At 34.0% G+C, this 13,252-nt stretch overlaps 1 protein-coding gene across 1 annotated transcript; it reads right to left on the bottom strand.

Moving 5' to 3' along the window:
- Positions 1 to 4,066: 4,066 nt before the first annotated feature.
- LOC133848930 (uncharacterized) lies at positions 4,067 to 4,925 on the bottom strand. Its single transcript, XM_062284679.1, has one exon. It carries the CDS (start codon positions 4,771 to 4,773, stop codon positions 4,381 to 4,383), a length of 393 nt encoding a protein of 130 aa, XP_062140663.1. The 5' UTR covers positions 4,774 to 4,925; the 3' UTR covers positions 4,067 to 4,380.
- Positions 4,926 to 13,252: the final 8,327 nt, after the last annotated feature.

Below are 13,252 nucleotides of genomic sequence, written 5' to 3'. Positions count from 1 at the left end.
GCTGCGTTGCTGCTGCACAAATTGACAGCGCTTGCGGCTGCATCCAATCAACAAACAGCGGTCACTCGTTGCGTATACGCAATGTCAGCAGCAATGAACCGCCAAAATTGATGCAAGCAAAACACCATCGAATGTGCAGTTGTGTGTGGGTGTGTGGGTGAGCAGCACACGCATATTGAAACGCCCTCGCTGAGAACTCATTACCTGTTGGTGGTCATGGCTGACGCGGCGTATGCGCAATATGCACTTTCAACAGGTTAACCTTGAGGCACCAAAGCACCAGTCGCTGTCGACGTCGATGGCCAAGGGCAGCGCAGCAGCGCAATACGAAGCCCCAATATTCGTGTGTCCCCCCTCTTTGCGTGTGCTTCGTATTCAGCGCATGCTCTTCGCACCTTGGCGCCCAACGTGCGTGCATGCGGGGCAATTGAGTGCGGCCAACGCTCATTGGTCGCTGACATTCAGCAACAACACACGAACGCCTGTTGCGTGGGCGTTTGAACATTATTGCGCGAAACTTGTACGCCCCTTATTTGTTGCTGCTGTTGCTGCTGCTGCTGCTGTTGTCGCTTCTGCTGCTGCCCATCTAATTAATTAGACTCTCATTTTTGTTGCTTTTTTTTTGAGCGCAGCGCGCATTAAACGCTCAACCACAGCGGCAAATCCGTGTCCGTTGCGGCACATCGGGGATTTCGCGCCAAGTGTGCAATGCAAATTATTTTTTTTATTATTTTTTTTTGGTTTGTGTACTTCAAATGCTTTGCCAAATGCTTAGCATTAATATAAACTGACCAAATGCGGCAGCAAAATAACACTCACACATACACACGCACACACAAGCAACCGCAACTCAACTTGTGTTTTTTTTTCGGCTTGTTTTTTGTTTTGGTTTCGGGAAAGCAAACAAGTGATTACAAGTTGTGTTCAACTTTCGAATGAATTAATTTAGTTCTTCATTAAATTTATTTGTTCAACACAAATTCAATTTTGCGCGCGACTCAGTTTTGTTATTAACTTTTAAATTTATTTTTTATGTTGCTCTTTACATAGAGATAAAAATGACTTATTTTTCTTAAAATACAAATATTTTGGTTGATAGAGTTCATATCTCTTTAATTCTCCCTTCATAGCATTTTAATCCGCAAAACGCTCAAATATGTATTCTGTAAAATCACATGAAAACAAAAAACTTTCTTAAAATCGAAGTTTTCAAATAAGTAGCATAAATTGAAATATAAATTTATTTCCTATTATATTATTTTACACTAAACTAAACTTTTTATCCAAATGGAAATATTTAGTGTATTCGCATTAGCATTTGTATCCTTTTTTCTAGTATTATTGAACTTTCTTAGCTCCACGCTTAAATAGTTCTGTGATTTAACCACTTGCGAAAATCCCTTAAAAACGTGATCGAGTTCCTTGAACCGGATTTCAATGCACACATCGTGTCACTGTTGCGATTCAATTTACATAAGATTTTTTTTATTATCGAACCAATTAGGAGTTGAAACTGGGCAGCTGATTTCTTCGGTGCGTTATCAAGTGATGTTGCTTGCTCTTGTCGTCCGTCGAACGGGGGGAACCCCAAAATGGAAAAAAAACACAGCTCAGGTGTTTTATATAGTAGCTATGGCAAATAATGTGCTCAGCACACATGTGAAGCACTGGTAACGCGGCTGAAGAATTTAAATGCGAATACAACTAGTATACTCTTTACTTTTTTTTTCATAATAATATTCGAGATGTTCAAGTGCGGTCGTGCGAAGGGAGAGAAAAAAAGCGAGACCCAGACCGAGACCCAGACCCAGAGTCTAACCCCGTGCACAATTGTGAACGTCCGTTTGACCTGTTGCCATGGCAGAGGCACATAAAATTTAACATAATGCCCGCCAGGCCAAGAGAGTCACCAACGAACGCCCTTCAGCAGCTCTCAGCTCATCCAAAGGGGGGTGGGAGGTAGCGAACGCCAAAAGTCATAAATTACGTTAAGTCTGAGGGGATTGAAAAGGAAAGGGAAGCAAAATGTGTGCGAGTGTGTGCAAGTGTGTGTTTGTGTGTGCACCATTATCGCATGTCGCGGGGGCAACTTGAAACTTTAAATGGGCCGATAGCATAGACCAGTTGGTCCAAAGGTGAGCCACGGATGAGAGGCGGGAGGAGGGAGTCGGGAGTCGGGAGTGGATACAGAGCACATCCAGAGGACTGCCCCCAACTGTGGCTGTGTGGCTGTGTGACTGTGGCTTTGTCTCTCACGCGACGCGCTGTTTACTCGACACGGCCTCGGCATTTAAGCCAATTTTGCACTGCTTGTTGTGCAGTCAATTTGTAGTTGGTTCATTTTCCCTCCACTCCACTCCACACTCCCCTCGCGTACCCTTCGCGTTTGCCTTGCTGCTAATTGGTGAACTGTTGCATGCTTTTAGGCGCCAAATGCAATTCAAGCGCCTCCTTTGTCATCCTTCAATTCAATATCCGGAGCTGCAACACAACACACAAAACAAAACAAAACACAACACAATTCAATTTTCCATGCATTCCTCGCCCTTTTGCTCCTCTCTCCGCTCCGTGCTCTAACCTTGCAAACAACAAATTGCATTTTTCGCTTACGCAAATATTTTGTGTGCTGTACTTTCATTTAGTTGCAAAACAATTTTTTAATATACACGCATTTTTTGCACAATTTATGAACAACTTTATTACAATTTTGTTTCGTTTTCTGTTTTTCAGGTCAATCTACCCTTTGAATATGATTGGAGAACTGCATGATGAAGCGACTAAAGTAAGTATATGAAAAAACTTCATTTAATATATTTGATTTACAGGGCATTTCTTTGTATTCTTTTTGTTTGCTTTTGTGGCGACTGTGTACTATGTTATCTGTTGCCTGCACATGACAAACTCTCCTGCCCACAGTCTATTAATTAGTGCACAAAGTTGTTCCATACGAATGCAGCAACATTTTATTGAAACTGCAACTATTTTGTATTTGATTATCAAACTTTATCCGTAGTCAAAGTGCCGTAAACAAATTCACCTCAGCTCAGTTATTTAGACAAAGTATAAAGCATGTAATACACTGCCACATTGCTCGCTCAATTAGAGCGAAAAAAGAATAAACAAGTATGAAAGATACAGTCGAGTGTGCACAACTGAGAAATTTTCTATATAGAAGCTAAAGAATACGGTATCGAAATTAATGTATAGAAAAAATTATAAAAAGTGCTATATGTCAAATTTGGAATATTAATTTCTTATAAATAAAATACTAAGATATATTGTAGGTCATATAGTATATTAATATACCAAATATAACCTACAGTATATATTTTTTATATTTCAAAATATGACATATTTGGTATGTTAGTATACTATACGGCCTACAGTACATTTTTGTTTGTACACTATAACAATAAAAATATACCATATTATTATACCAAATATGTCATATAGTGTATTTTAGTATATTTTCAGTATATGATGCATTCCAAAAATATACCATTATTCATTTTTTGAAAGTTATTTATGATAAACATATACCAAAACTAATATTACAAAAAATACCAAAATATAGCGAAGACTCTATATGGTATATTGATAAACTTAAAATACCAAAATATTAATATAATTTAACATTCAAAATATACCATAACAATTGTTATGTGTTTGCATGGATTATGAATGTTGTGGTATAATTCTCAAAATATACCAAAATCATATTAAATACTAAAATATAGCATTGTATATCTATATGATAAATAGATATACTATTGCTTTAAAAATGTGGAGTTAATATTTATTTTACGCGCTTCCTCTGTCTGTTGCATACATTTCCTGTAGGCTCCAAGTTCTAATAGTCCTCTCCCCTATAACCTATTAGAGGGTATAGAAACCACATGTGGCTCTGCAACGAGTTGAGTGAAAGTTTCTGTCAAATAAGTTGAAGCGCCCAAATATCAATCAGTCAACAAAATGTGCTACTCATTTCCAGCAAAATTTTCCCCTTCCCTGCCTCTCAGTTACGCTGACTAATAAGGCTTGTAAATAAAATTACATTAAAGCGAAATTAGATGCAACAACTATAGGATACATTTTTTTGACTGCGTAAATTTTGTGCCAATTTTTAATATATGAAAAAGTGTGTGTGTGTGTGTGTGTAGTCAGGGATTATGGGAATATTGTGAGGATATAAAATCAGCTCAGCTGAGGCTGAATCCTTTGATGGATGTTGAATGATTATTGAAACTGCAAATTTATACACACTCGCTCACACGCATATGCATATGCATATTATAGTATTCTTCTTTCGGGTCCAAAAGGCTTGCTGATTGGTTTGATTGGTTGGTTGATTGCTCGGTTCAGCTCGGGAGGTGGGCGAGATTACTCCTTCCAATTTGTGGGCATGGCATTGATGGCAGCGCGTAAAGCATAACGATAATCGTCGCCCTGGTAACGCACATGTTCCAATCGACGTCCCTGGCTATCGATAACATACAGCGAACGTCCGCTGCCCCCCACCACACCGAGCTCCTCCCCCAAAGCAGCAGCGGCTGCCGCCTCATCGCCAGCCATCATCAACATCGTCGTTGCTTCCTTCGTTGTTGTCGTCTTTGCACCAGCCAATGATGGCAGTCCTTCAACTGCTGTTGCTGTTGCTGTTGCAGTTACTGCATCATGTCCCCGAAATCCGCCTCCGCCTCCGTTCACACGCAGTTCCGGAAAGCGATTAACCGTCGGCACATAGATATTAATGCGTGAACGTGTTCCAGACATTGTTTTATTTTTTTCTAACTAAAATTAAAAACCAAATTCTCTCGATTGGTAGTGTTCGATAGTAATGGAGAATTTATGTAGACGACAGTGAAAAATTCAAGTTGTGCATTGTATAGAGAAAAAACTAAAAACGAATCAAAGCTGATATGTTTGCAAAAGGCAACTAGATTATGCATTTCAACATAGCTGAGAATATAATTTATCATTGCATAAAATTTGCACACAAATCAAAAATTTGAACCAACCTTAATTAGGCAGCAAATTAGTTTTTGTTTTGTTTTTTTTTTTATTATTATTTTTATGTCAGCAAAACGTTAGTTGCAATAAAATAAATCGATATAATATATTTATGCACTTCTAATTCGGTCAAATCAATCATAAAATCTACAACGCATTTCAACTGGAATGCAACATGAACTAAAAATAAAATATAAATTGCATTCAATGCATAGTTTTTGCATATCTAACTTGCCAAATCATCGAATGCAAAAAGCTGCAAACTAAATTCGGATAAGAACAAGTGCTACTTGAGTGGCAATTGCAATAAGCTGCATCTAGTATCGAAGGTTCTAACCAAATTGTGGCATTTTTGTATTTTTTTCGTCCACTCAAAAAAACAGTCCGAAAACCAAGATTTTGGTCTTAGTACTAAGAATTTTGGTTTAAAAAGTGTGGCAAGAACAATAAACATTTAATATTACAAAAAAACACATCTTGATTTCAGGAACATTTGATATAAGACCCAAGTTCTTAATAAGAATAACAAATTTTATAGTTTAAAGACCAAAAATCTAATAATAACATCAAAAACATTGCATTTTGTTTCTACTATTTATATTCTATATATAAATCATGTTGTACCAATATACCAAATATTGCACTTAGTATAAGTTGTAATATATTTTAAAATTAATACCACACTGTTATAAAGAGGAAAAATTCTTTTAGTCCTAAGACCAAAAATCTTATAATATGATAAAAAAAAATATTCCAATTTTATTTTTTTTGTCTTTTCTGTAACTTTTTATTTATATTATTGTTATTATTTTATTGTTTAATTCGCTCGCTTTTCGTTGTAAATGAAATTTTTTTCATCGATTCACGCAGCACTTGAACCCAAGGAACTTCACTCTTAGATTGCAATGTAGAATGTTTCTCGACAGTTCGACTTACTGAGCTAAGAACAAAAACACTCAAAGCTAGATAAAAACAATATAGGAATATCGATAAATTTTTTATTTATTTTATTTTATTTTATTTTATTTTATTTTATTATATTAAATCTAGTATATAATACTACATCAGAATTACAGAGTTTTGTTACTTAAATCTAGAATTTTTGGTCTTAATTTGAAAATTTGACATTTTTTCGACTAATGTTCTTATTTTCAAGCATTGTTTGTTAAAGTGATTTTAGAAATTGGTCTTTTTTCAGTGTATTTCTTTGTCTTTCCACAGTTTTGCACACATTGAACCTTTACTACTCGCAAAGTTGTGTCTTTGCACATTTGTTTGGTTTCCAAACAAAGTGATTGCAAATTGCTGCTTGTGTGTGTGTATGAGTGTGAGTGTGTGAGAGTGTGTGTGTGTGTGTGTGTGCTAGAGACTCAATCATAAGTTCACCCAAAAATCGAAACCATAGATTATCAAATACCATGCAGAGAAGCAGTTGTTGCTGCGTGGGTTAATCAAATAGTTTGCAATCACAAATTGTCCAAAACAAAGTTATATATTATGGTTGTAAAGTGTCAAATAATAAACAGAAATAAGATGAATATAAAATTGTAGTTAAAACAAAAATAATAAATAAAAAATATTTATATATTTTTATATTTAACGTTGAAACAAATATGTTTATAAGCAAAAATTTAGTATACTACTGAATTTAAATACAATATCTTTATTTATTCTTTTAAATCAATGTTATTCCGTTGAAAGTAATCCACTTCCGATGAAATACACTAATGTCAAACGTTTTCTCACCTCCTCGAAACATGACAAACACTCCCTTTTCGGTATAGCCATCAACGCCTTCTTCGATTCAGATTTTATCTTCTCTTTTGAGAATAGTCAGAAGTCCAACGTGGCCAAATCAGAAGAAAACGGTTGTTGCGAAACTATATTCCTCGAATTTTTTACGAAATAGTGCAAAAATTGAGCGTTTTCACCAAAAAAACCAAAAGAGATTTTACTTTTCGTAGACCCAAATGAATTTTCAAAATGGTTTTCACAGATCTTTCGTATATTCCGATTATATCAGCAAGGTGTCTAATAGTAAACTGATGATTTTTGAGTACTAATTCCTTCACTTCATTGACGTATTTGCCATCTGTTGACGTCGATAGATGTTCGGAGCGCTTCAAGTCATCAACACGTTTCCGAACCTCTTTGAAGTCTTTACACCACTTGTAAATATTTTTTGCGACATGGTAGAATCATCAAAGACCTTCTGCAACATCCTAAACGTTTCCGCAGCCGACATTTCATTCCATAAACAAATTTGATAGTACTTCTCTGGTCAATTAAATCAGACAATAAGAATTCACTTTTGGCAGTTTGTTAAACAAAAGTATAAATATATTACTGATAATAACATTGTTTTGAAATTTGGCCTAAATGTCATTAACAGTTCTACCAACTCAACAAATAACATAAAACAACTTAGCCCGAAATGTAAAGCCCTCAAATTAAACTGAGCTATACTCTTTACATTAAGAAATTATCTGATTGAATAACAAAATAAATACAGCAAATAATGGACCTGTCCTCGCTAAAATTGCAGCTCCTTCTCTCTTGAAATTCCAAAGAAAAGTTGATTTGACATCTCTCCTCTTTGTAGGTAGATTTTGTAGCTGGCTAAAATGAAAAATGCTGCTGCGTATGTGATTTACCTGTGAGTCGACAAAAGGCAAATCGTAAAGAGAATGATCGAAAGATGATTTCATCTGAGCGAACTGCTGTGCACTCATCATTTTGTCAATTTGTACAATTTTAATGAACTTGAAATGGATTCCAATACGCATTATTGCTTCTTAATAATGCAGATCGGATGCTTTGCATTTGTCATGCAGTTTGTCGTCCAATATTTTTAATAATGAATTGAAGCTAAAGCGTTAATTATGATTTTAGTGCATTTTGCATAATGTACATGAGAATTCAAAATTAATATGAATTAAAATTAAACGTTTTAATGTCTTACTTTATAATGTTGCATAATACTTTCTCAATAATTACATTATGGATAAGCAAGTGTATTCGATTAATGTAAATTTGCACAAACCGTAAAATATATTCATAACATATTTTAATTTGAATTCACAACTAAATTTGCATGAACTTTTGTGCAATTTCAATTTCGCTCATGTACAAAATGAATGTTATGTGTGTACATGAGAGATCTCATTAATTGTATCATTAATAATGTGACACAGCTTTTGCTATCATTTGCCATTATTACATGTGACACATGGACACAAGACTAATTTGCATTATGCGTTGTACATTTGCTGCTGTTGTTCTCATTCTCGTTCTCATTCACGTTATTGTTGCTGTTGCTGTTGTCTGTTTGTATAAATAAAAGCAAATATGTATCGAATATCGTACATTATGAGCATCGACTTTCAAAGCACTTTCCCATTCGCCTGTAATGATATCAGGTGTTTATTTTAATTCGAAATATCCTGCAGACAATGCAGACATTTACATATGAATTGGTTCTGTTTCGACAGTCCGAGTTTGCGACCTGTCCAATATGTGTATTTATTCTAAAATTGAATCGAGTGACGAATTCAAATGAATAACAATATATTTAACAACTAATTTGACTTAATATTTATTCCATATAGGCGCATCCGACACTATCCCGTTGATAATTAATAATTGTATAAATGAATGTAAACAAAATTTAGCTTTTATTTATTTAAATATTGTGTATAAATACTTTTAAATTTATACTTTTTATTTATCTTAATATTATGTGTTCTATATAGTATTTAATATACGATGTGTTATGTGTATTATATCTTTTTTATTATTTTTACAAATGCATGTTATAAATTCGATACATGTATGGTTAATATATTAAGTATACGCTTGAACGCAAATATTCCTTATATTAAGTATACGAGGTGTTTTCTCTAAGAAGACGGAGATTAAGAGACGGTGCTTTTTAAATCAATATACCAGCCACATATTTTAGTATTTTTATGGTATATTATTTTTGTATATTTACATGATAATACCACCCTCGACTGTAGCTTTCTTTCTTGTTTAAAGTTATTAGTGTTATCTCATTTTAAGCAATCTATGATACTATATGGTATGGATGGATATATGGTATAAACATTTCTATATTCCTTCTTTTATAGAATATAATAAGAACACGCAGTGTTTGATATATTAGTTAACTTATTTGATTTCAAATATATTTATTATCATTTAACATATAACATATTGAATTTTTCTTCATTTATTCGGGAAACTTTTCTATTTAATTTAATGTTTACTCTATTTTATAGAAAGCATTTTATGTAGACACTTTGCGGCATAAATGCAACAATTTATTTGATATATTCCATTGCATTTTAAGTTTGGAAATTGTCCATTAGTTGTTTGGCATTCCATGACATGTCAATAGTGTGAAAGTGTTTAGGGCTTTTAATAAATTGATTTGGTCGCATATCAATTACATGTGCAAAATGCATATGCAATGCTTTGGGATGTTCTTTTCACTTGAATGCATTGGCACTGCCATTTGCCAAACACACACACAACACTATCTAAAATAAATAAATCTATTTAAATACAAATATATTTATTGCCCTGACGGGATGTAAATTAAATTGAGATGATTCAGAGTCACGCATCGATTGCAAATGCTGAGTAGAAATGTAGATTCACGTAACTTGCTTTTCGATGACAAATCGCTTCATTTATTGCAACAAACTTTGAACTGAAAATGAACTAAATAGTTGTCAATTGATATGCGAGATTTTTATCCAACAATTCAGGTTTGGATTTTGCTAATAGGATGAGGACAAAAAAAGTGTTTCTTTGACTGCAATTCGAAAGTAAAGCACATACACATACCCTCTGATAAGTTCATCTTCATCAGTTGCAATTATTAGTATTTCTGACGTCATTGAAATTAATTTGAAGAGTATTAATGCTTGTCATGTGTGCAATGAAAACTGCTAAGATTTTCAACTAAAAATGGAATTCGAAGCCCAGAGCTTTTTATACCCGCTACCCATAGCGTAGAAGGGTATTATAACTTTGTGCCGGCAGGAAATGTATGTAACAGGTAGAAGGAGTCATCTCCGACCCTATAAAGTATATATATTCTTGATCAGCGTCAACAGCTGAGACGATCTAGCCATGTCCGTCTGTGTGTCTGTCCGTCTGTCCGTATGAAACACTGTATCTCAGAGACCATAAGAGATAGAGCTATAATTTTTTTCGATAGCATTTGTTATGTTTGCACGCAGATCAAGTTTGTTTCAAATTTTTGCCACGCCCACTTCCGCCCCAGCAAATAAAAAAAAAAATCGAATAACCAGTGAAACTTTAAAGCTAGAGTTTTGGTATATACAATAATTACTATAGTAGTTATGATTCCTGAAAATTTAGTTGCGATCAGATAAAAATTGTCGAAGTTATTAAAGAAATACTTTTGTATAAGCAAAAACGCCTCCTTTTTAGGGGTCTTAGTTGCTTTGGCTGACAATCTGGTATATTGTGCCGTCTATGGTATATTTTGAATGCGGTACTATATCGATATACCATTTGGTATATTTTTAGTATATTTGGTATATTTTGAGAAAAATACAAAATTTATTCTTTTATTTAAAATGGGTAGCGGGTATCTCGCAGTCGAGTATATTTTTGGTATATTATTGTAATATGGTATATTTATATGATAACACCGCACTATATCAGATATCATATCATTTTATATCAACATACCAGCTATATATTATGTTAAATTTTGGTATATTAATTTGGTATGATTACATATTATATTATCTTATATCAATATTTCAGGTATATATATAAATATGGTATATTTCGGTATATTTATCATCATACATACAGGCACTCTTGGCTACATCTCTTTCTGTATCAGCTATACAGCTATACATTATATATTATTTTCGTATATTTCAATGATAATACCGCAGTGTAGCAAACATGATAGCAAATTATATTATATCAACATACTAGCTATACATTTTGGTACATTGCAGTAATTTTTCGGTATATAGATTTGGTATATTTACCTGATAATACCGCACTATAGCAGATATCATATAGTCAAACTTACTCGACTACATCAATTTGTATATCAATATACCAGTTATATATAATTCGGTATATTTTAGTATTTTCTTGGTATATTATTTTGGTATATTTACATGATAATACGGCACCGAAGCAGATATAATACTTCAAATTACTGTCGACTATATCTATTTCTATAACCATATACCAATATACATTTTGGCACATTTTAGTATATTATTTTAGTACAATTATATGATAATACATATGTAGCAGATATCATACAGCCAAGCAAAACTCGACTGTAAATATATCTTGCTTTTGTTTTACTGAGCTCTGTTGGTGCGATTCACAGTCGCTTGCTTTGCAGGTGCCTTTGTGCAACTCGATATGAATCTGCAGCTGTCTGGCGAAACAACATTAGACAAGCAATATGACAGCTCTCTAGCTATGAAATGCATATTGCATTAATTAGAATCGCATTTTGGAAACCTAATTAGTTTACAGCAGTTGAGGCCTAAAACAAAGCCCAACGCAAATGCGAAACGAAGCCCCCCAGAAGCAACATCAACAACAACAACAGCAGAAACAGAAACAGAAGCAGCTTCTGCAATTCCAAGAATATTTTAGCATTCACATAGAAAAAGAGGCGAGCTTAAGTTGATTACACGCAGAAGGCAGAAAACCAGGCAGAAAGCGAACTCAAAAGGCTCTACGGCATTAGTGCATCGACTTAAGTGGGCTATAATTAGTACCAGATATCGGCAGACTTTCCATGGGAAGCGGGGACGAACTTTTTGCCACTTCTCAATTGCGCATGAATTTTCCATTTGCTATGCTAACGAGCGCGTGTAAAACGTATTTTCTGTATATCTTTAAATTAGGTTAGCTAATAAAATATATCAAACATATTTTATTTTAGTTTGAGCGATGCATAAAATTTGAATATGATTTAAAGAAAGTTTAAATTAGAATTCAAAATTTCTAAAGGTTTGTATGATTTTTTCAGCTGTTAAAAAGCGACAGAACATTTTAATGCTTTTGATAGACTTGCTGTTTGGTAAAAAGTTTGAGCTGCTTGCAATTGCAGTTTTTGGCAAGCTGTCTCAGAGCACTCATAATAAATACCAAATAGTTGGGAATCCCTTGAGCCAATTCCTGCTCTCAACTTAATTCATTTAAAATGCCAAGACGTGTGTGTGTGTGTGTCTCACTGACAACAACAACTTGTAACTGCCAAAGACACAGACGGAAGTTCGTTTCATACTTTACTTTACTGTTGTGGCATAGCATAGCTGTCTGTCTGGTTGTCAGCCTTTGATACTGTCATAAAAATGTCTTGTCAATTACTTTCCTGATATCAAACTTGTGCCAAACAAATCATGTTACAAAATGTTCAGCTAAAGACCTCAATAACCGCCGTTGCTTATGTATTTTCTTTTTTCACTCTGTTTGTTGCACTTTTAGCTGCATTTGTTGCAGAACTTGAGTTTCGAGTGGCATCAATTGTGGCTGTTTTGGTCATTTGATTGGCGCGCTAATTGAGAGGATGCTTCAAGAAAATATATATCGTAGAACATTACCGCAGCTTGGCAATTGACCAAATCAAACCACAAGTCGCGTTTTCGATTGCAGTCGAACTGCTGCAAAAGCCGTTGACCCTTGCCCAATGAACCATATTGAGATTGATTGTAGTGCGCTAAAGTGGACTAAACGTATCTCAAGTGCTGTAATTTAATTTAATTTCACAGTCAAGTTCTAAGCTCAATTTGATTTACAGTTCAGCATCAAAATGTATGCTTAAAAACAGTTGCAGTTACAATATGTAGTCTATATCAATGAACCAAATATAGACTTTGGTATATTTTAGTGTTTTTAGTGTATATTAATTTGGTATATTTTAAAATTAATACTGCACCGTTTCTCACAGTCGAGCAAACTCAACTTTTAATGTCTTTCTTGTTTCTTTTTTTTACACTTTTCAACAAATTCTTGTTTTCATTACACTCAAATTATTTAATATATATATTTTTGTTGGCAATTTTGGCTATATCTGGTATATTGATATACTATTACCTACAAAATATACCACAGAGCACAAAATTTACCAAATTATCATCCAAAGCAAACTTAATATTGTCTTTTAGAAAATGCCTATCAATTAGAAATACTAAATTTGTTGCTTTAACTTAAACATAAA

The sequence above is a fragment of the Drosophila sulfurigaster genome, chromosome X, assembly GCF_023558435.1.
Source record: "Drosophila sulfurigaster albostrigata strain 15112-1811.04 chromosome X, ASM2355843v2, whole genome shotgun sequence".
Classification (NCBI taxonomy): Eukaryota; Metazoa; Arthropoda; class Insecta; order Diptera; family Drosophilidae; genus Drosophila; species Drosophila sulfurigaster.
The sequence above is the reverse complement of the archived record's forward strand: the minus strand, read 5'-3'. Positions and strand labels throughout refer to the sequence as shown.

Coding starts and splice junctions, on each gene's coding strand:
- LOC133848930 (XM_062284679.1), bottom strand. CDS start 4,773: ATGTCTGGAACACGTTCACGCATTAATATCTATGTGCCGACGGTTAAT.